At 36.1% G+C, this 23091-nt stretch overlaps 2 protein-coding genes across 6 annotated transcripts in view; both read right to left on the bottom strand.

Annotated features, from left to right (window-relative positions):
* Positions 1-957: 957 nt before the first annotated feature.
* On the bottom strand, positions 958-8374 carry wdr93 (WD repeat domain 93). 4 transcript variants are annotated; one of them, XM_024295752.2, is made up of 17 exons: positions 8126-8374; positions 6961-7058; positions 6587-6788; positions 5057-5121; positions 4907-4985; positions 4755-4840; positions 4532-4616; positions 4246-4375; positions 4026-4087; positions 3744-3830; positions 3529-3660; positions 2681-2873; positions 2530-2590; positions 2279-2438; positions 1988-2174; positions 1792-1887; positions 958-1710 (listed from the first exon to the last, which is right to left on the bottom strand). In XM_024295752.2, the coding sequence occupies exons 2-17, from the start codon at positions 7024-7026 to the stop codon at positions 1626-1628; spliced, it is 1776 nt and encodes a 591-aa protein (XP_024151520.1). In that variant the 5' UTR covers positions 7027-7058; positions 8126-8374; the 3' UTR covers positions 958-1625. The 4 variants fall into 4 exon arrangements, with proteins under 4 accessions (XP_024151520.1, XP_024151517.1, XP_024151516.1 ...); XM_024295749.2 differs by having other exon boundaries at positions 1792-1908; positions 6961-7050; positions 8126-8371; XM_024295748.2 differs by having other exon boundaries at positions 1792-1908; positions 8126-8370.
* A 393-nt stretch (positions 8375-8767) lies between these two features.
* The window catches only part of LOC112160888 (RNA polymerase II elongation factor ELL), a 40331-nt gene continuing 26007 nt past the window's right edge, over positions 8768-23091 (bottom strand). For both annotated transcript variants that reach the window (XM_036211071.1, XM_024295753.2), the window contains 10 exons: positions 21628-21755; positions 20535-20698; positions 16613-16857; positions 15176-15300; positions 14925-15027; positions 14244-14733; positions 12805-12856; positions 12365-12536; positions 12216-12260; positions 8768-10695 (listed from right to left, as the gene is read on the bottom strand). In XM_036211071.1, coding sequence (XP_036066964.1) covers positions 10585-10695; positions 12216-12260; positions 12365-12536; positions 12805-12856; positions 14244-14733; positions 14925-15027; positions 15176-15300; positions 16613-16857; positions 20535-20698; positions 21628-21755 — 1635 coding nt within the window. In that variant the 3' untranslated portion in view covers positions 8768-10584. The remainder of the gene's footprint in view (positions 10696-12215; positions 12261-12364; positions 12537-12804; positions 12857-14243; positions 14734-14924; positions 15028-15175; positions 15301-16612; positions 16858-20534; positions 20699-21627; positions 21756-23091) is intronic.

Genomic DNA, 23091 nt, shown 5'->3' with positions numbered 1-23091 from the left:
ATTTTGTAAAATTTTAACTTTTTTCTTATGATTTTACAACTTTTTTCTAAGAATAATTTAATTGATTTTCTCATAACTTACAACTTTATTATTGTAACATTTTGACAGTTTTCTCATAATTCTGTTGTTCTTTTTGTTGTCTTCTTCCTGCACTTTAGGAAGTGCTACAACACATTTCTGGCTTTCTCTTTTTTGTTCTCTCTGGGCTTGCTAACTTGGTGCTGACAGAATATTCCATTGCTGCAGAAGGACTGAAGCACTTGAGCAGTTCAATTAAATTTCTCTTATTTTTTTTTTCTAATGGCACAGTTAAAAATAACAGATGTGGAAATGATTTTAGACATTTTTGTTGAATATTCCGCTCTGGGTGAGCCCAAGGTGTTAGAGGGGGCCCAAGCAATCGCCCACCTTTGCCTAATGGTAAGTCCGCCTCTGGAGCCAACAGTTGCTGTAAACTAAATGTATTAATTATGATTTCCTGGAAAGTTCATAACAAAAAATGGTACTTGCTAATAAAATAAAATATTGTTGTGTAATTTCTTGTAGACAAAATGCCGTCAGCAAGTTTATGGTCTTTTTAGGGAGGAAATTTAATAAAACATGATTAAAAACAAACATTTTTGAGGTCTAATAAAATTTCCATGTAAGATACTTCTGTATGGATGATGTGCAGCCGGGAAATCTATAAGATAGCCCTTTAGATCAGTTATAAATAATGGATTTTGCTAAAGAAAGTCAGTTTTCATGTTGACAAAATGACAAAGTGATCTGCTGCAAACTTGATTCAAACTTTCAGAATTTTCTACATCTATGAATTGTAAATGTAAAATGAGTGATAAAACATGAATTAACTGTACTATTCAGTGTATGAGAACATTTTGTTTGGATTGTACCGTTTCAAGTAAAATCATCCGTTATTTTTATTCATCACTTCCACAAACAATAAAAATACTGTTATTATCTTGAAACTGCTATTTAATTTGTTCTGCTTTATTATTCTATTTTTCCCTGGTTGTCCTGAAATGAACAAATGGTTGAGCTACTGTATAAATACATGCCAGTCTTCGGAAAATAATACACTTTCAACACGGTTTTTGCAAATTCTGACAAAAATGTTTTTTTTCAAATCATCAGAAAATATAAGACAGGAAACACTTAAAGAGTCAAACAACAATCGACATTCATTTTGTCCATCTTCTAATCCATTTAATTATAGTATAAAAAGAAAAAGTAATTTGTAAGTTGTTTAGAGAAATGCATGCAATCATTTGTAGGCACGGCTTTCACGTCAAGTTTTGCTGGAAGAACATTAATCAAATACAAGGGAAAAAAAAGAGATGGGTCAGCAATTTCCTCAGCACACCCAAATGATTCAACATGCAGACTAAAAAACTTTTTTAGCTGAGCCTTTCCATCACCACCTCCACACACACACACCGTCTACCCTTTATAGCAAAAAAAAGATAAACGTAGTATTAAAAAAGTAAATGTATTCACATCTTAAGTTTTCTTCCATCCCTCAAAGTGCTTTCCTGCCTTTTATTAAATGTCTGCTGAGTTACAGTGTCCTTCCTGACAAATCCATACTGCAGCAAAATCATTTGCATAGTGCTCACGCTGCAAAACTATGCAAAGTGTGAAGAGCTCTGTGTATTCTGCTCTTTTTCGCTTAAACAGCTGGTCAACCACAATGAAAAAAATGGATGTGCCCTAAAAAAAGGATCCAAAGATGTAAGAAAATTAGCAATAAATTAAGCCTTTGATGATGTTAAGTCAAATCAAAATAGTCACTTTTTCTTCTTAAGCTTGTTGCTCTTCTGCTGTTTTTGGTCAATCATCTGGGCTGTTTTGTGCAGCCTCTCAAACATCTGTTCCCGAGCCTTATTCCTGTCATCCAGAGACAAAAACAAAACAGAAAAACAACTTTAGCATTTCAATTTGATCCATTTTAAGTGAGCGTTAATTCACAAACTAAGGTTGTAGAAACCTTTGCTGCAGGTATAGATTGCAGACTTCCTCTGGACTTCCATGGCTCTCCATGTTCTGTCTTTGTGAAGAGGCTGGACCTGAAACTATTCGCTGCTTAATGATGCAGCACTGTTCAAACCGGAACACAAAGAGGCGACTCTGGACAGCCTCTTCCAGAGAATGGCTGCTGTTGGTTTCCAGGTCACCTGAGTAACTCACAAATTGTGGCATTTACTAAACGAAACGCTTTTGCCCCCCAACACCACCAATTAACCTTATCCTGTGAACTGTTCACACAAAAGGGTCTTACCTTGTATGAACAAAGCTTGCTGTTGGGGGTCCAGCACACATACAGGATTGCAGGGGGTGGAGAACTGATAAGATGTGGGAGGAGCCAAGAAACACACTGCGGTTTTGTTGATGACATCTTGAAGAAACATTTTTCCATTTCTTTGCATTATGAGCAACTGCTTAGAAAATACATTAAAACATTTGTGTTTTATCTTACATTATAAAGTTTTAAATATTAGATGATAAAGTTTATAAAAGCAAATGATTTACCATGTTTGGCAGGAACGGCACTGAGATGATAAGTGATGGTAGATCTGCTCTATCATTTGGTCTAAGTCAGCAAAATAAATGTAAGTTAATGGAAAACTTGAAAACTCAAAGTGAAGACATTAAAAATAAATAAATATTGAACTTGTGTGACCTTTCACTCAGCTGTGTGGTGCAGGTCTGAGTTCCTCGTCCTGCCGTGATCATGTCCAGTTCTCCACTTTTACTCATCACCAAAAGATGGAGAACTTCTGCAGCGGGAGTCTGCAGCTCAGGCCAGCAATCTAAATACTTCATCCTGAGGAGGGAGCTGTATTTTGGCATAGAGACGATGGAGAGTGGTGCACCTGAGGACCGGAAAAGAGAACTGTAAGTCTCAGAAAAAAAAAAAAAAACTCATCACTTTAACCAAATCCCAGAATCCATCAGTCTGAGTGACTTGCTCGACTCTCTTTTTAACATATTGTGTCAGAATATTGAAAGAAAATGATCTTAGACAATTTAAATAAGTCTGTATTTCTTCTGTTAGATTATTTGAATTGTGCACAAAAGGGTGTTTTTTTTTCTCTAAATTCACAGTATTGTGGTCATGTAATGTGTCCTTCATATTTATCGTTTCTGGTTTTAACTATTTTAACACTTATTAATTTTGTTTCCTGTTTTTTGATGAATTTATGACAATTTTTTTACATTTTTATTTAAATTCATTTTAATTTCCTGTTTTTAGTGACAGAAAAAATAACTTTTTATATATTGTTTATTATTTTCAAAGGTAAGTTTTAACGTGTGTTGCTTTCATGTATGAATGATGGACAGACCTGGAGTTAATACCTGTTTCTCATGTACACAAGAAACTTTCTGGTGCTCACTAGAAGTTTTGCACATGAGAAACCAGTGCCACTCTTTTTTTTTACTTTAATGATCCTTTACACACTCTGTGCTTTACTGATCCTGCAACCCTATCTAAAATATAGTAACATGTGTGCTGTTATGTTGGCTCACCGCTTCTCCTGTCCCAGACACACACCAACGCATCATCCAGCCCCAGAGCGACGTAACGGGTGCATCCGCTCACAGCCGAGCAGACGATTTCATTTGCGTTTGGCCACAAAGAATCCGGGATGGGAGCTGCATCTGCTTCCGACATTAGAACTCATTCAAACCCAAAACTTTTTAAAGGCAGAATATTTTAAATGGTAAAAAAAAAAAAATCCTGCCTGCTTTTTTAATTGGAATCTTTTGAAGTGAATACTGAAGGAGATTATGGCTGCCACTCCACCACACGGCGACAGCCACAGGCAGCTCTGCAGAGAAGAGATGAGTTATAAGTGTAGCTTTTTCAGACTTTCACAAAGTGAATGTGCGCTGTCCTTGTAAAACAAAACTTGTGCATTGGCATTGACTCTGGTAAGTTTTGCTACATTGTCTTATTTGATGAAAAGTTTATAATACAAGACCCATCTAGCAAAAAAAAAAAAAAATAGCAATTTATCACCCACCTGACTGCAAAGATTTGCCAGAAAACGGATCACAACTGAGGAGAAAGTGATGAGTACACCGCCTGAAAGATATTGCATTCAACCAAAAGGGCAAAGGATGGAAGCATTAACATTCTAGTTCATGGTATGCAGTAACATTTAACTTCAAACACAAAGTAAAAGTCAGACTCTTTTAGGTTTGAACATCTAAAATGGAAATTTTTACTGAAAGTATTTGTACCTTGAACTTTTAGTAGTTTGTGTTGTTTTTCCTGCATCAAGAGAGTTGCTCTGAGAGCTGCTTCTTACTTCATCCACAACCAAGCAGTGTTTAAAAAAGTCTGTCCCAAGGGCGCCACCTTGTGACTGTCCTGCAGAACAGCAAGAACACCCAGGAGCATCTTCAGCTTCCTGAATCTGATTTCTTATCTAAACTTGCAGATGTTTTGACTTTCTCATTCAGCTTGTAAGTCAAAAGATGCTTAACATACAAATGACACTGAAGAACAAATATATATTTGTAATACCTGCTGAAAGCTGGGGGGGAGTGATTTTAATCAGCACCTCAACTGGTGACCATTTCACATCAACACTTTCAGTTACATTTGGATCCTGAAGGTTGGTAAAAAGTACAAGTCAATTTTAAACATATTTGTTTTCATGCATCCATAAAACCATCATACGAGCATGCCTCCAAGAAAAAATAGCAATGTTAATGAAATAATTGAATGTACTGAATCAGTTTCTGACCTGTTCCAGTGCTGATGAAGTCTCCATTTCTGCCAGCCACACTGCCACAGGTAACTGATAGACCTCAAGCCAAGATGCACCATTGCCTTAAAAATATTTAGAGTCAAATGTAATTCATTTAACTCAAATAAATGTTGGCAAATTTCACTCACAGCTGATTGATGCTGCTCCAAAATGGCCACCCCCGTACAGAGCAAATGTTGAACAAATACTTCTATTGTTAATATCCTCCTGACAATGATATTTATTAGACAATAGTCACAAAAATGACAATTTTAAACAAAAAAAGAGATAATACATACCATGGCATTTATAACACTGAGAAGATGAATGTCATCACAGTGAAATGTAAAGAGTCTGGCCACACCTACAATGTGAATAACAATAGAATGACAGGATGTCAATGATAGGAGCCAGGTTTTACTGTATTGAAAAGCATTGGTGAGCACAATATTTGTATATACACACTACAGTTCAAAAGCTTGGGGTCACCCAGACAATTTTTTTTTTTTACTTTTCATGAAAAATAATTGACCAAATGAGTTGTACAATAAAGTGAAGATATAGTCAAGACATTAACAAGATCCGAAATAATGATTTTGAAACAATTTTTTTCTTGAAAATTTGCTTTTGTCAAAGATTCCTCTGTTTGAAGCAATTCCATCATTGCAGACCGTTGGCATTATAGCTGTTAGTTTGTTTAGGTCATCTGGAGAAATTTGACCCCACTCTTCAAGAAGCCCCTCCCACAAGTTGGAATGGCTGGGTGGTCACTTTTATAGATATGGCTACTCCATTATACCTCAGTTCCAGCTGCCTCTTTCTTTAAATATTTCTTGTACAATTTGGAGGTGTGCTTTGGGTCACCGCCCTGTTGTAGGATGAAACTGGCTCCTATCAAGCCCTGTCCACAGGGTATGGTAAGGTGTTGCAAAATGGACAACCTTTCTTAATTAAAATGCCCTATAACCCTAAAACAAAATCTCAATTTACCAGCACCAAAGCAACCCCAAACCACAAATTTTCATCTCCTCCATCCGTTAACATTCTTTTCCAATTTGCCCATATATTTTCTCTTTTTTGTTTGTTTTTTTGCCATTCTGCCCTGAAGGTCAGCATCCTGACGTCGCCTCTTCTCTATAGATGTTGACATTGGCGTTTATCTGGTATTATTTACTGACACTGCCAGTTGAATACCTGTGAGGCATCTATTTCTAAAACTGGAGATTCTAATATAACTATTATCTACTTCTTTTTCTATTCTGTTTAGAGCCTGTTTGTGCTGTTCTCTAATGAGAGTTCTAGATACCGTTGAAGAAAATCTTCAGTTTTTTTTGCAATTTCTTGGACGGAATAGTCTTCATTTCTAAAAACAACAATAGACTGTTCCGTTTCATAGTTTGACCGTTTAATCGTCCCTTACAAATGGGTTGTTCTGGATACTCAACCTACTCGAACAAAGGCTCTTTTTAACGCTTCTCTAACCAGCTAAACTGTTTTCAGCTATGCTAACATGATCGCACAACAGTTAATAATCATCTATTAGGCCTCTGACACAATGAACAACACATTTTGCCATTAAAACACAGGAGATAAAGTTGCTGGAAATGGGTCTATAGTCACCTATAGTATAACAAAAACTAGACATTTGCAGACAGAATAGACATTTTTTTTTTATATTTACCACATAAATAATGTAAAGGATGTATTTCTGATAAGTTTAAATCTTTCTGCAATAATAAAAAAAATAATAATAATTTTCTTTCAAAAACAGAATAAGTTCTAAGTGACCCCAAACTTTTGAATGTTAAATACACTCAGATTCCACAAACCCATATCATCAACAGAGCCGAGCAAATAGGTCCTCTTAGCCATTCTGGTCGTCTGCAGAAAGGTTATTTCCAGTCGATCTTGCAGCCATTCGGCGATTCGGACGAATGATGAGGCACACCACACAGACAAACCCCCGGAATGACCCAGAGAGAGGTACCTGCCGTCCTCTGTACATGCTATGCAGTTGGTGCTCTCTGGAGACTGTCCAAAAAACACTTTTGTCACATTAAAAATGTCAAATTTCGCCAAGTATTTCACCTTTTTAAATCAATTATATTCTAATAAAAATGTGTTTGCTCTGTAGAACCTTTTAGACTTGTCAAAACAATCACTCAAGAAAGAATCCAAATCTCTCATTTATTTTATGCTCTACCTGTGTCACACTTTCCAGTTCCAAAGTAGGTATTGTGGATTCTCCTGGTTTCCAGGCTGCTGCCATTTCTCAGCTTTTTTCCCCACCGACCTGTAAAAGTGCATTTCAGGAAATTTGAATATGTTCATAGAAAACGGCAAATAGAAGTCATGCAAGGCAGTGAACCACACAGCTGTACAGATCGTATACAGGGGGTCAGACAGAGGCCGGCTTATTGTGTACGTGCTGGAGCAACTTAAGTTCCAACCTGCCTCTTGTGTGTGGAATTTCCTTTCACTTGAAAATCTTTTTAGTAGCATGCCTGTCAGAAAGCAGCTTTACAAGGTGACATAAAAATTAACATTTGCAATTGAATCTATTTCCAATTATACAATAAAACATTCTTCTGTGATTTTTTTCCCCATCCAATAATCATTTTTTCTGATGCTCAACCACCTGAGCCCCTACCACCTTATGAAGGTGATGCTAAATTAACTGGAGTCCTGGATTTATGGTATCTTGTGAATGAGCAACATTCAGTGTAACAAGGTTAAGAGCAAGTTTGATAGTGTCCACCCTGAAACTGGAAGGTTTTGAGTTCAAATCCAGATAGAGACTCTAAAAAATATGACCCAATGCCTGCCTGCTTGATAGTCAGAATTAACGGGATGGATTGAGGGGTTAAAACACCAACTGTGACTGTGTCTGCAGCTCACCGCTCCCTCAGGGGATGGGTCAAATGAGAAGAAAAAAATTCACACACCTAAGTGTGTGACAACAAATGGGATTTTAACTTAAAAAATATTCCACATTGAACATTACTACTTTTCAAAATACTGTTTTTCAATCTTAAAATCGTAGTATTTACATAAATGCTGTCAGGAAACAGTGGATTAGGGTTAAAAAATATGAGGGATTTAGTTTGATGACAGGAACTTAGGGATATTAATACAGTTTTTTTAACATGAGAAAATCTGTAAAACAAGAACATAATCAAAAAGATAAAACTGAAAAGATGACAAGACTGAAATACAAACACCCCGAGTATAATGTACTCAAACGATGAAAAAACAAACCTGGTGAAACTTTGATCGGAGGAACATATAAAAAATGACAAAAACCTACAAAACTTACCTAAAAATCAAACATTGTAAATAAAAGGTACATCTCAAAAATGGGTACAAACCTAACAATGGCGAACTCAGAAATGAAGTGTCCTGTTGCTCAAACGTTTTGACCATTAAAAAGTGGAGAAAAAAATAAATTATTATGAAAATTGTATTTTTTTAATTAAAAAAAATCAATTTACAGTAATACCGGTTTATCAATATAAAGTAGCAGAAGGTTTAACGTGTTTCTTTATCGTTTATGAGCTGAAAGGCGATCCAAAGAGTTGCCTTAGTCATGACAACAGCGTTAGCACGCAAGTGCAACGTGATGACGTCATCGCGCGGGGGCAACGCACGCTCTGAAATGTTTACAGGTGATTTAGCTTCGGGAAAGTAAACAAATATTAATAGAGAAAACAGACTTTTAAGAACAGTTTCTATAAACGGGAGGATTTCGAGGCTTAAACTATTAAAAAAAGATCAATTACAAAATTATAATGTAAACATTTATCTCATTAAATGTAAAAGTCTTCAGCTTTTAGTCTGAAGATGTATGCTTTATCGGGGAACAATTCAAACTCAAATAAAAAAACAGGCCAGTTTGTGCCTAAATAAATGTGAATAAAAAAAAAACAGATTTCCCACTGAAGTGTGCAGATGTTGAAAACTTGAAAATGTCTTACAGTATAATAATAATAATAAAAAACTCAAAGCAAATATGATTTTAATGTATTTTTAATATGCTTTTCACAACAGCACAAGAGAAAAAAGCACATTTTAACATCGCAGCTTATTATGCACAGTCTCCTTCCTTGCGTCTAGCGTGTGCGAAGTGGTGCCTCAAATGTTTAACACTAGCCAAATATAGTGAGGAAAATAAATAATAAATAGAACCCAAACACCTTTAAAAGCTGTTTAAAGAGCTTGAAGAGATAAATAAAAAAACCCTCAAACATGTGAAAAATTCTGTATTTAGGGTTTGTAATACTTTTTTGCAGTCGTCTTCATTTGCTTCCATCAAAAACAATTCAAATTCTTACAATTGTTTAACCTTTTTACCAGTAAAATGGAAAACATTTTGTACATAAAAAGATGCAGAAAGCACCAACAAAAAAAAAAAAAAAACAACATTCTGAGGAGGCCAACAAGAACAATAGCAGCAGCAAAAACATCAGGAGAAAGATAAATACCTGAACCCTTTTTATGCCCCATGATCCCTTAAAAAAGTACCAGTGGTTTCAGAAGTACGACTGATGAGACTGTTACCTCCTCGTGGTTTAAAAAAAAAAAAAAAAACTGTGCTAGGACTGCATTTTAAAACTCTGAAAGCCACCTGTGGTGAAGAGTTTAAAAAGAAAGCAGAGAAATAAGGCAGGATGATGTGCAGAGAGTGACCTCTTCTCACTATATCCGCAGTTTGAAGACTGTCACCTAGAAAAGTGTTAGTTTTAAGGCTTCTTTCTGATGACATTTGATAAAAAAAAGAAAAAAATATTACAACTGGCATGGGCACCAATTATTTGAAAAACCAAGGCTAAATAAATCAGGTACTTCAGGTTGAAGTCAACAACACACAGAGCAACAAAACAGTGTGCCATCTAAAATACTAGGGTAGTGTCTGATACTGTAATAATCCCTCTTCAGGAGGTACAAAAGGACCGTTTCATACCTAACTCAGGTTTCAGGATAAATGAAATGATCTCTTATTTCCTGCTGTATTTTTCAAATCGAATGACAGGAATTTGGGGAAACGCTGACCCAGATATTCACACAAAAACAAAGCTTGATTCCTTCCATCCGATCTCTCACTTTGCTTTACGGCAAACAGTAAAAACACAGAGGAGGAAATGTCAGAGAAGAGCTTCAAAAATAAGTACATCAGTATTTAAAAGTGAATTTTTTGCACAATTTTGGTTCATTTACAAAAAGACAGAAAACATGTTTAGAAAAATACTTACATGTACACTCAAGCATGCACTTAAATGTCTAAGCAGGTTCAAAAACGGATCAAATCTGTCAATGAGTGGCTTTAGTTTCCATTTCAAAACAAAAACGTCATTTAAAAATATTAATGCAGTAACCACCTTAACCTCAAATAAGTTCAGAAACTTTAAGGAAGCAAGTGTATTATTGTATTCTGTGTAATATGAGAGACATCCAAGAAGATATACAAAAAAAATGATGTTTACACTTCTTGAGTTTAAAGTAGAACAAAAACCACATCTCAAATGGAACAGAGAGGTGTTCAACAACGCTCATTGAAAACAAAGCCGTTAAAGCCAACAAATCTAACAGGGGTAAAAATGTGGACGAGCTAATCCGTGAACTCCACCAACACAGCTTTTGCAGAGTGCTCACTTTTTCAGCCCTTTTTGTTCCTGTTCACAAATATAACCAGAACTTTTTTAATCTCTGGTTTAAAAAAAAAAAAAAAAAAAAATTATAATCAGTGCTCACAGCAGTTTCTGTCCTCTCAGCTTGTGACTCCAGCTCTCACTCACTGTTTTATTGAGATGCATCAACACCCAGCTGACTGCTACAAAGAAGCTTTAGAAAGGTCATAATCTATGATGAGCTGTTTGATGTAGGACAGTTTTTCATGAAGATATTCGCAGTGCTTCTTTTCTTCCCTGTAGCCTGGAAACTTCTGTAAAAAGAGGAAAACGGTTCATCATTGAAGAACTGTTTGTACCTTATAGTGTGTCAGCTCAGATCCTGTCAGGTACACACTTAAATATGGTAGCATATTATATGGAAGCAATATACTGTAAATTCAATAAAAAAATAAATAAATAAAAAACGGGGATCTTTGTTCTAATTTTTTTGTGTAAAAAAAAAAAAAAGCCACAATGTGTCTGTACCATAGAGATGATCCGTGTCCGTTTAGATTACGTGCTGTGAACTGTTTATTTTTGTTTGTGGTGATGCAGAAAATGAGTTACAGGTAGAGTTTTTCCACAAATAATCAGCCTGTTCTGAGATTTGAGGTCTGCCCTGATGTTGATGCTAGAGGAGCTACAGAGGCAGGCAGAGACCGTCAACAAAGTACACAAAAACACTCCAGAAAAACAATAGAAATTATTCAGTAATTAATCTAAAAAGTACGTTCATTATTGCTAAAACAAACTCTATAGAAATTTCTAATATTAATCTTTCTCTTAAAGTGAACCAGTTTTGCTACTTGTAGATGTGTCCCTATCTTTTTGCATTCAAACTACAATTGTTGTAGTCCTAAAACATCATAGCAAAAACCTTGGATAAAAAATTGGAGCAAAAAAAAAAAAAAAAACAGATTTTTTTAGGAAAAAAAAATAAAAAAATAAAATAAAAAAACATATATATATATATATCCTTTAAAAAATGTTGAAAAAAGACAGAGCCTCAATGTTGACCACACCCACAAAGTTGACCAAATCCACAGTTGACCACATCTACAAAGTTGACCACACCCACACCGTGACTGTCCAGCGGGTCACCTATAGACTTTGCTGCTTTTTGCCCAACGTTGTCATCAGAACTGACTCACAAACAAAAATAAACTGTTCCCTCTGGTCAATATTTAATACGTTTTGCCAACATTAAGCTCTTGTTTATGGATAAAGTAAGAAGAACTAAACAGACTTCCTATATCGTGACAAAAAATCGACACCGATCTTGTTTAGGGTAAAGAAACATTGTGGCTTTTGAACTTTAAATTGAATTGGATTGAACTGAACTTTATTCATATCCCAAATGGATAAATTCATCTGTCATGGCACCACAAAAAGTCAATAAGTTGCATTAGGAAAAAAAAAAAAAAAATGCAGGTTTTTCTTGAGCAGATGAGCTTGGTGCTCAACCAGTTTGTAGTTTGTTGCTTTTGTAAATCTTAAAAATATTTGAACAAAAAAAAAACACAGATAAAGCTAGAACAAAAAACATATTTTTGTTTTAACTGAATAGAAAAGGCTTCCGTACTTAAAGTAAAGAAGCTTAAAAAAAAAAATCTACGTTTGAGAAAAATCACCTAAAAAGTCCACAGTATTTATTTGTCGCAGTTTAAAAGCTAAAAACTTTATGAAAAATACATTTCTGATGTGCAAAAAGTGGCAAAATTGGTATAAAATAATGACAACTACAAGTAGCATCAATCACTTAAACGTAAGAGACTTGATATTAAACTGTTACCTTTCTGTACTTGTTGTATTTTTCTAGTATTTGTTCCTCCATTATCTAAAAAAGACAAGAAAACACATACTGTAAAATTACAAGTAAATGCATACACAAAAGAACTTTCTTCATCTGTCCAAAATGTGAGTTTAGTTGTAGAAAGGCACCTTATGTTCTTGCGTTCCAGGTGACAAACTTTTGATCTTGGAACCCAGATGAACAAACATGTGAGTGATGGTGGCGATACGGGAATGGAGATCTTTGTACTCGTCGTACTCTGCACAGAAATCCTCCTCGTACTTCTGACGCTGCTCCAAACTTGTTATAGGACCGTAGTTTCTGAACAAAAAAAACAACAAAAACAGTTAGTTTGTTCTTTATCTGTGATGATTCACACAATGAGCTCTACTCCTTTTTTTTTTTATTATTGCATAGAATTTGTTTTTCATCTTTTTAACAGTAGGTGGCAGCACAGGGCCAGAAAGACTTGTTGCTTTTAAGATTTAGTTCAGTTTTTACTGGTTTTTGCCTTGAAAATAAGATTAAAAAGGCAGATTCCAAAACAGAAAATCATAAATCAGCTTCTTTAAATTATCATCTCACTCACAGCACATAATCTGGCTTTTCCTCAGAGTCCACAGCTTTTGTGACTTCAGGATCTGGAGCAAAAATACAAAAAAATACAACAAAAACTTTAGACTTTTATAATGGTGGATACCATCTCACGGTGATAGAGCGGGTGTAACACGATAGATTAGTCTCAGAGTATTTTTGTTTTGATGAAAACCACACTTCGTGAGTGTGTTTGTGTGTGTGGGATCCGGCGTGTAGGCTGGCTAAAAGCTTGTGGGCGTCAGGGGACCTCTCAGCTTAAGGACTCACTGAGCTGTTGTTGAGAAAGTCAGCCACATGAGACCGAGTGGACTCAACAGGTTAAGCTTAAGGGAGACAAACACAGCCACGCTTATGAGATAATGTTATACAAATGCACCAGTGGGCCTTCAGATGCCCTGAGCTCAGTCACTGAAAGCCACCTCACTGCTCATCCATTTAAAGCACGTGTGCTTGAACTGCTGCTTTACATGCAGTGACAGGAGGAAAACAACGGCTTAGACCAGGGGGCTGCAACCTTCAGCACTGAAACAGCCACTTAGGTCCATTTCTGACCAACTACAACCCAGAAGGAGCCAAAAAGTCTTCCATAACCCTTTAAAAAACAATTTGTATAAATGTTATCCTTAATATTATAATAAATATGATTTAACTGTTATTTTTTGACATTAATAAAACCCCAAAATAAAGAGAAAATAACCTTTTCTCAAAATATGAAACGGTTTTTAACTTTTGACGGATGTTCGCATAACTTCCTTTCAAAATAAAAGACATCCTGTGTCACATGGGATCATCTAAGTGCAGCAAATGTAGTAGTAGGTAGAATAATAGCAGCAGTTATTAAAAAAAAAAAGTGTTTGCCGTGCATCTCAGCTAAAAAAATCATAAATGTGATCAACAAAAATTAAAACAGAGCTAAATATTGTATTTTTTTTAAACCACAAGGTGGACATAAAATCCTTTAATTTGTTCAAAAATAGAAACCTGGGTTATAATCTATGTAATCTATAATCTATTCTGGTTGTGTTTACTGACCTCCAATTGATTTTCTGTGGTACATAGAGCTTAAAAATCTGTTAAAATGTATTTGTTTGACCTTCAACTGTTTGTGAATACATTTAATCAAGTTTGATTTACTTATTTTTTACTTTAAATGTGCTTTTTAACATTAAAAATATGTATTTTTTGATAACCAGAGAGCTACAATGTAGGGGTAAAAGAGGCTCCAGTTTGCAGACCCCTCCCTGGTTTGGACACAGAATGACAAAACAGACTGTGGGACGTGTGGCTGCTGAAATGAATAACTTATATGACACCAATAAAGACCACAGCAAGGGAAAAAAAGGGGGAGATATAAATAAATTCCTCAACTTAGCCGGAAAATATGAGACATGCATCAGTCAGATGAAAAAACTGAATAAAATGTTCCCTTACTCTGAAGTTTGTCTGGATTCTGCTTCAAAGTAGGACTCATCTTTAGTCTTTCAGTTCCTTTATCTTCCTTGAACCTCTCCCGCTGCTTGTCTTTGTGCTTTTTAGATTTCTTCTTTTTGTGCTGGCTGCTGCTGCTGCTGCTGAGCTGCTGCTGAATGAAGTCCAAGTCCAGCTGGGGTACCTGGAGGCAGTTCATTTTGGGCTCCTGGCCTCTGCTTTCTGTAACCGGCTCGTTACAAGGGCCGGACAGTTTGTGCTCCAAAGGAAAGCCGTCATGGCTCTGCAGTGGGCCGTTTCGGTTATCTCTATGGTTACTTGTTCTTTGAGTCTCAGTCCTTGAGTGGCAACTGGGGTTGGGGGTCAGACTTGCATTATTGTGCGCTCCTTTCCCGTTTAGGGCTCCATTTACCGTGGACTGGGGTTTTGGATCTGCAAGTTTTTGCCTCTTAACTTCCAGCTTTTCCAGTGAGTCAGAAGCCATGAGGCGTTTCTGCAAACAGAAGCAACAAAAAGTATTTTTAAAAATAGAAAAACCTGCAGTTCAGGCCAATATTTTAAACAAAATACTATGAAAAACCTACTACCAGCTTTGTTCTGACCAAAATGTTATGCTTGCACTGAAGCCAAAGAAAATAATCAGATTTACTGTTAATTTATATAAAAGTAAAAACAGACATTTACCACAGCAGGATTTTTAGCCACACTTTGGTCCTCTGAGGTCTTCGGTGTTAAAGAGTTTGTTTGGAGGCTTCTCGTTTGGTTATGGGCTTGTGGTTGTACCTTTCTGTTCAACACGGATTGAGAGAAACATGCAAAACAATTAAAAAAAATCTAAAATTCATTTGAAATTGTATTAATTTTAAAGAGAAAAGGAAGACAGATTTTCTGAATGGAAGGCAGGTTATACAACGGTTTGAAATGCTCAACTTTACCTGGCCAGCAACCTGCTGATCAGCTGCTTCTCCTCCTCACTGTAGCCCGGCCAGTCCCTCTGAACATATTTGTAGAAGTCATCCCTCAACAGGTAGCTGCTGTCTTTCAGATTCACCTTAGCCACCTGGAACAACAGTAAAGTTCATTAGTTGGTCAAACAAGTAAAAAAGGATCTCTCAGTAGGAAAAAAATGTTTCTTTAACTCATTTAAAATATATTTTTTACAGTTAAGTTACAAAAATATAAAAAAATAAAGGATTTTAATAGAAAAATGCTAAAATCTATGAAATATAATCACACATTTACAAGATAACTTTTTAAATATTTTTTTAACTTTAAAAATGCAAAAAAACTTAAAATTTCTTCTTACATTGAATGCATTAATAAATGAATTTTACATAATAAGCATATACACTGTTTACTATTTTTACTTAATCACTTGCATATTTTCCATTTTTTCTAATTTTTTTGTTCAATTTCACTTCAATTTACCCCTAGTTTAGTTTTTATAATTATTCTGATACAGTTCCTGTGTATAAGGCTACTTTATTTTAGCGGGAAAATATTCCCGATAAATACAAAAGCTGAATGTAAAAGCTTCAAGATCGGTTGCCGTTTTGTGTTTTATATATGTAGAAGTATTTTGGGGAGAAAACAAAACACTAAATATTTTTATTCATTTTACAGATTTAAATAATAATTAATTTAATCATATATATATATTTTAACAAAAGTCATTGTTTTGTCATTGTTCTGCCCCTTTGCGTGGATAAAAGTGATAATATATCTAACTGTTGACTGAAATGTATTCAAAGTGGCACCTTGACAATTTCAGAGTGTAAACCTTTTCACTGGGCTCGTGTTTATCTGATCACTTCCGACTTTCTTTGTCGCTGCAATCTCAGCCTCTCATCTGACTGGCTTTCTTAGAGGAAATCCATCATTGAGGGGGCCTCCTGACAGAGCGGTCCACCCAGCAGCAAACATGATCTCTCAAGAGACAATTACGGCAGCGGTGACCCAATTACTCGCACGCACCGACACAAAAAACGCATACATGGAAGGGGAAGATGGGAAACGGGCAAACACTCCCCCTACTGCTGCTGTTGCTTCCACATAAAGGAATTCATTTAAAGTGTTGCAGGAAAGACAAAAGGTTTTCTAAAAACTTTTGTAAAATTCACAGCATTGTACCACATACTGTTAAAATGCATCATAAAAATAAAAAGCTGCAGATCAGTAACCAGAAAAGCTCCAACAGCAACCTGTCGGAGTAAAGTGGTGAGCCGAGTCGTGTGGGACCTGCGCAGACGAGTTAAATGTTTCAACAAAACACAAGGGCAGCGCGAACCGTGTTTGTTTTGTTGACATTTGAGTGTTTACAGGATAAATGGAGAAAACCTCTTCCTGCAAGCCACTAATGCCTTCTTCATTACCTCCTCCAGGACGGCTCCCAGCTCGGCCTTGTCCTTGGGTGCACTTCGCTCCCGTTCCAGCCAGAGGAGCAGCTCCGGTTTCCTGTAAGGTTTGAGGGCTAGCAGGTGGAGGATGCGCTCCTTCAGGGGCTTCTGGGACAGGGCGCTTGCACCGCCGTTCCTCCGGATGTTGGCTGGCTGCTTGTGGAGGTTCACGTCTGAGACGGGCAGAGGGGCTGGTCTCTTTTGGTACTTGATGCATTTACCTGAACACATATGTATTTATTCAATACAAAAATCAACAAATTTCTTACATTTAAAGCAGTTTATAGCCTTAATTAACTCAGATATACCACTGAGACATTCCGTATGCAGTAAGATTTTATCCTATTTGTCCTGAAATATGAAATATGAGTGATCATAGCTTGTGCTGCAGACAGATGGGGCATGTTAGAACAGTGAAAGCTATCTCTTTGTACATAATCCCATTACCGGTTAATCTGAGCTTTGAAGGTCAGAGTGGGGGGAATCTGTTCAACACTAAAGTGTGTCCTACACAGACATAAAACACTATTGTACAACATGAAAAAAGCACACAATAGCAGTTTGAAAGATTTATTTTATTCTATTTTCTTCTCCTCATACAAAAAAAACTCAAAGGATGACTGGCAGTCGATTAATAAACAGCTATAATTGCCATTACAGAGCAATCACTCCTATTGTGATAGCTGTAAATATAAACAGCTATGTTGCTCTGAAAATAAAACATTATAAAAGATGAGTTGACTTGTAAAGTTGGAGCAGAATTGAAGGGAAGAAAGAGCATTCCTGGAACTCGATGGCTCAGCAAAGGTGATTTTTTTCCCTCTTTTTAACAGAAGTTGTGCAACAGTTGACCTGAAATAACTTCCAATGGTTGAACGGGAACAATAACGTGAACCAAGGATGAAAAATGTGCATGCAGAATGCAAAATTTCTGAAAGGACTATTCATTTATCTGAAGTTCACCCTTTTGTACAGAAGCTAAGAACAGCCTACTGTACATTTTTTCTCACGATAACAACATTTATAATCCTTAGATTGTAGATAACAAACTTTGTTATCCGAAGATAAGTAGATTAAATAGAGAATATTGTAGCGTCCCTTTGTCACACTTAGAGGTTGAGACATAACCCGTTTGGGTCTCTTACTGTAGGCTGTAACCAACGCCGTACAGTTTCCATACGCATCTCTGAAGTAGTAGAAGACCGTTCCCTAAACATGAACCGACCCACCCCCCATATCCTTCCTTTAGCCAATGACTGAACCCTAAAAACCCAACAGGTTGACTAAAAGAACTCAGGCCCAACGTGGTGCGTTCACTGACCTCCGGACATTAGCAGAACCCCAACAACTACCCAGCCCAACTCAGTCCGCTACAATACTGGTTTCATTCTTCTAATATCGACAGCAAAACAAAGCAGTTTGTTGGAGAAAATGTCAAACACCAGAAGAAATGATCAATTTCTAATTGATAACTTTAATTCACACTGGACACGATTTGCATGTCAAATTCTTGTCTAGGCTACTGCTCAACCCCCCCAATATTGGTTGCGGCAATCAAACCGAAATGCCTCAATCTAAAAGCCAAATATGATTTTGCAATTTATGCTTACAATTGAGTCTGCACACTTAGATGAAGAAAAGTTGACATTTAAACAATCTACTTTCTGGAATGTAAATTTTCCTTAAAATTTCAACTTTGACCCAGAAATATCCTGAACGGAAGTACATGCATGTATCCATGGCTCATGCCATTTTAATCTTCTCAGCATAAATGACAGAGGTTTGGCATTTATTGATCCTGAAATGCAATTGTTTCCAACGTTCTTACTTATCCAAGTGCAGCAGCAAAGCCACCATCAGCTGTTGAAATAAAATTGCCTGATCCCTACTTTTTTTAAAGCTGGCTGCCCCAATTGAAGGCAGCCACAACTGGGGCAGCTACATAACATATATTTTTAACCATTTAGGTTTAACTGGCACACTTTCTTACATGTGAAAGGTAGCTTATGTAATGTCTTTGTACCAATCAGAATGCACCATCACTAAAGAAATATTTAAATAATTTAAAGGAAGAATAAAGGTGTTACTTGATCACTGAAAGCAATTTTTGCATTTTAATAGAATGATTGACATATTGTAAGTTTTCAGACGTATCAAGTGTGGAACAATTTTACTGATCAAGATGGGGCAAACTGCTAGTAAACAGAGGCAAAAATTTATTTTAGATTAATGAATGGAAGGGGATTAAATGCATATAACCTATAGTAAAAACAGATAAAACCTGTCTTTCTGCTTTTCTTTCTAATTGGGTTAAGATTTTGCTCAGCAAAAGAAGAAAAACCTGTTTTGGAATTAAAATATAACTATAACTGGATTAGGTAACATTAGAACACATGGACCAACTCATGAAGAGAAGGTTTGACTCTATTTAAATAAGGATGATCTACCTCACTTCCAGGTACTCTGGATCGTTACGACACTTTACACGCTATTCTAAATTAGGCCTTCCCTTTGAACCAATAGCTGCATTACCCAACTTTTATTCTTCAACCCATTCTCCACATGGAACGATGCCCCAGAACCACCATCAGCATCTCCATCACAAAGATAATGTCTTTGTCGGAACCTTTTCTATTACATATTGTATATATATATATTGCCGCTTGTTTTTGTCCATAGAAATGATGGGAAACTATGTTTTAATGCAGCCTGCACAGTGATGTAGAACATTTGGGCTTTGTGACCACAGCTTTTTTTGTTTCTTAAGGTCTGCAGGATGGGTGTATGTCAGCATGTTTTATTTCTTGGATCAGAACTGCAGACATAAAACTCTTTACAATTCTGCTTATGTTAATGTTGATTAGCTTTGTGCACACAAATTACACTTCAGGGTTATTAAATTAAAAAAAAAATCAGACAATAAAAATGAAGGAAAAAATCTGTCAGGCCTGTTTTTGTCCAAAAGCTGCATATTATCATTAAAATTTACCAAGTAAAACATTACAATTAACTACGATTGATGACAATCCAAAAGTTGGATTAATCTGATTCATTATTTTTATCAACTGACAAAAATAAATTATAAACTATATATATATATATATATTTGTATATATTCTGGATGAAAATATTATCAACATGTAGGTTTACTCTCTTTTTTACCATCTCTCCTTATAAAAGTCTATTACCAACTTAAAAAAGGTATCTTAGGTTAACATGGTGATCCCACTCATTTAAACTCATTCTCTATCTATTGCATTCTAAACAAAAATTGTCACATTTCTGAAGAAATCTCAACTTAAAAACACAATAGCCCACATTTCCATTGTTGTTTCTATAATTGGTCAGAACTTCTATCATTAAACTGCTCCAGATGTTAGAAAACCGATACTGATCCTGAATCAGCTGTTTATTTCCTGCAAAGAGGTAAAAGTTGATGGAATTTACCAACAATAAATTAGAGCCAACTTCCCTGTAGGGGGTGGCCAATATAATTCTAGGGGAGGCCCTCACTTGGTTACACCCATGTGTTTAAGAAAAAGCAGCCATTTTCACAGATTAAAGGGCTGTTTTTGTACATTTTTGGTTAAATCAAATAATTAATTTAGGTGAAAAAGGAAACTTTAAAGCATATAGAAAGGAGAAAACAATGGAAGTCTTTTTTGGGATAATAAAATAACCCATTGCAACGTTTGATTAGACAATAAAATAAGAAAACTTAAATATTACCGTATAATTAAAATGTTAAAAACTTGTTTATTTGTAGCATCACTGTGTTCAGATCTGCTGCTCTGCCTGAAGCACAAGAGCCCATGACCTTTTCCAAGAGACATCTCGGCGTGCATCATTGTCCGTTACATGTTTTTTCCAAACGCGCAGGCCTCTAGCTTAATCTTACTTGGATGTGTGGCTCCAGGTTTTATCTCAATGGCAGAGCGGCTCCAGCTATCCTTTTCCACCTGAGACATCCTCTCGCGGGTCATCTGGTAGGAGTCATCAGTGGCGCAAACGGTGATCTTATCCTGGATGCTGCCTTGACCCTCCAGCTGCTCACGGCCGTCACTGCAGAAGTAAAAGAGACAGCTTTTTGCCAGCCTCACAGCAGAGTTTTGCAACGTAGATTCCTGTAAGTTTCGTTGGGGCTGTGCATTGTCCGTGTGCGGCTTCGCGGTAAAAGCTGGCTAAGACTGATCTATGCTTACTCAATGTTATGTCACAGGATATATATAGGCCTGCTGGATCACAGCAGGACAGTCTTTGCAGAAACACCAGGATTACCTTGGCTCCTTCCTGCATCACGGACAAGAGTAAATAGTTTGGTACATGAGCCGTGCATGAAGGCTGTAAGAGGGATTTACCGTGCTCTCAGATTTTTGTCCTCAAAGATGATACTTTTCACAACACAATTACGTGTGTGACCTCCAACCACTTCTCCTCTTCATCCTCTAAATAAGCAAATAAATGGGGGGGCGCAGAGGGCACGATCTCGCCCTCAAACCGTTGCTGTGTTTGTTCTGGCTGAAGCTACAGAACCAAAACCAGCAAAGTTTGTCCACAACTAGTTATCTGGCTTTCGGGGCATAAACATTGCTCAACTTCCAAACATATTCCCTCCATAAATACAGCATAATGGCTCTCGGTAATGAAAGGCTTATTCCCGAAATATAAAGGAAATTACAGCCGTCTCACGCTGTGTACAGCAAGCTGCAAGCTTTATGTCCCTCTTATTCATGAGCATACAAGCGCTGAGTAATCACTTTTGAAAAATGTGGTGGATCATAAAGAAGAGCAAAAGCTTCCATCTGGGATGAGATGTGCCACGACCGCTGAAGCCGGCAGAAAACACGCAAACATGCTAAGAAAGTGAAGGCCTTTGCTGATTTATGACACAAATGGGTTTAAGAACAGAAAATGTAAGATGGGTGAATTAAAGGAAAATTTCCATGAGAGAAGATCAATACGACTTTTGTAAAAACAAAAACAAACTGTACCTTAAGACATACTGATGGATGCAGTCAAAGCTGGCTTGGGGCTGATCTTTGCCGTCGCTGGACAGGTAGAAGGCAAAGACACGAAGAGAAGAAGACGACTCTGATGTGGGAGCGGGGATCTTGATGTACTGTGAAAGAAATGAGAAAGATTAGTGTAAATATTAACAAAAATAAACCAAATATATAACCGAAAAGCAACAAAAGACAGAATCAAGTCAGCAAATTTGTTTATTTGTGCTCAAACAAGCATTTGGATAAACTCCAGTCAGTAAAAAGTCAAAACCAAATCTTCAGCATTTGACCCTTTATCTGTACGAGTCCCCAACATAAGGGTAACTTTGTTTTTGTGGGGCAACAACAAGAAAGTTTCTTTAGATTTATTGGGAATAGAAGTGCTTTTAAAAAGTCTTTAAAATGTGTTTCATCTTCAACCACAAGGTTTTATACTAAAAAAAGAATAATGATCAAAAAGGTCTATTATCTATTTTATTTAGAAAATGTGTTTTATTTTTCAGAGAGAATTATGGGTATTTTTTTTTACAATTGATAGAAATTCAGGATTGGGAGTTTTGTTTGAGGACATAACTCTTATTAAAATATTCAGTTGAACAGCAGTCAGCTACCAAACCAATAAAGCAACAGCAATAAAGTAAAAAAAAATAAAAGCTTTTCATTTAGGACACAGGAAGGAAATAAAAAAGACAAAATAAGTAATTTATCAAAAGCAGAGAAGGAAAAGTGTGTCCAGTTCACAACATTGTGGTCAACAAAAAAAAGTAAACCAAATTATATAACTAAACACAATACATCATAGGGTAACCTATAATTACAATTACAATCAATTATACTGAAACCTAATAAACTGAGCTAAAAATAAAGTTTCACTAGAAACACATGCACTAAGCTACAATAAAATAACCTAAAATTGGATAAACAAACATAAAATAAGACAATAAATTAAACTGAGACAAAAAGATCTAAGATAAAAAAAGCCAAGAGAAGTTGAAGATAAAATAAAAACAATTAACAAAATCAAGGATGGATTACAATCAAATCTGTGGCTCTGTTAAACCGTGAGGTTTTATAGACTCTTTCGAACTTCAAGAGGAGCTCTTTTTGTTTAGGTTTTTAGAAGAGGCAACTGGAAAACACCAACACAATGCATGATTTGGTATCCACAACAGAAAAGTTCCAAGTTCGGAGAAAGAACGACAGAAACACAAACTGGAAAGTCATTCCAAAACTCACTGTTCTGTGTAATGTTTTCATGTCTTCATGCAGAAGGATTTTACTTATAAAATTAAATAAATTATTAGAAAACAGATAGTCTTAGCTTCGTTAGCTGCAGTGAGTTAAATAATCAAATAAGCCTTTTCTTCCCACATAAAAAATCCATGGCAAAAAAAAAAAATCTTTAACACATGCTAATGTTTTGCAACATTTTGGAATAAAGTTTAGAGCCAA

Source organism: Oryzias melastigma, linkage group LG3 (genome assembly GCF_002922805.2).
Source record: "Oryzias melastigma strain HK-1 linkage group LG3, ASM292280v2, whole genome shotgun sequence".
Taxonomy (NCBI): Eukaryota; Metazoa; Chordata; class Actinopteri; order Beloniformes; family Adrianichthyidae; genus Oryzias; species Oryzias melastigma.
The sequence above is the reverse complement of the archived record's forward strand: the minus strand, read 5'-3'. Positions and strand labels throughout refer to the sequence as shown.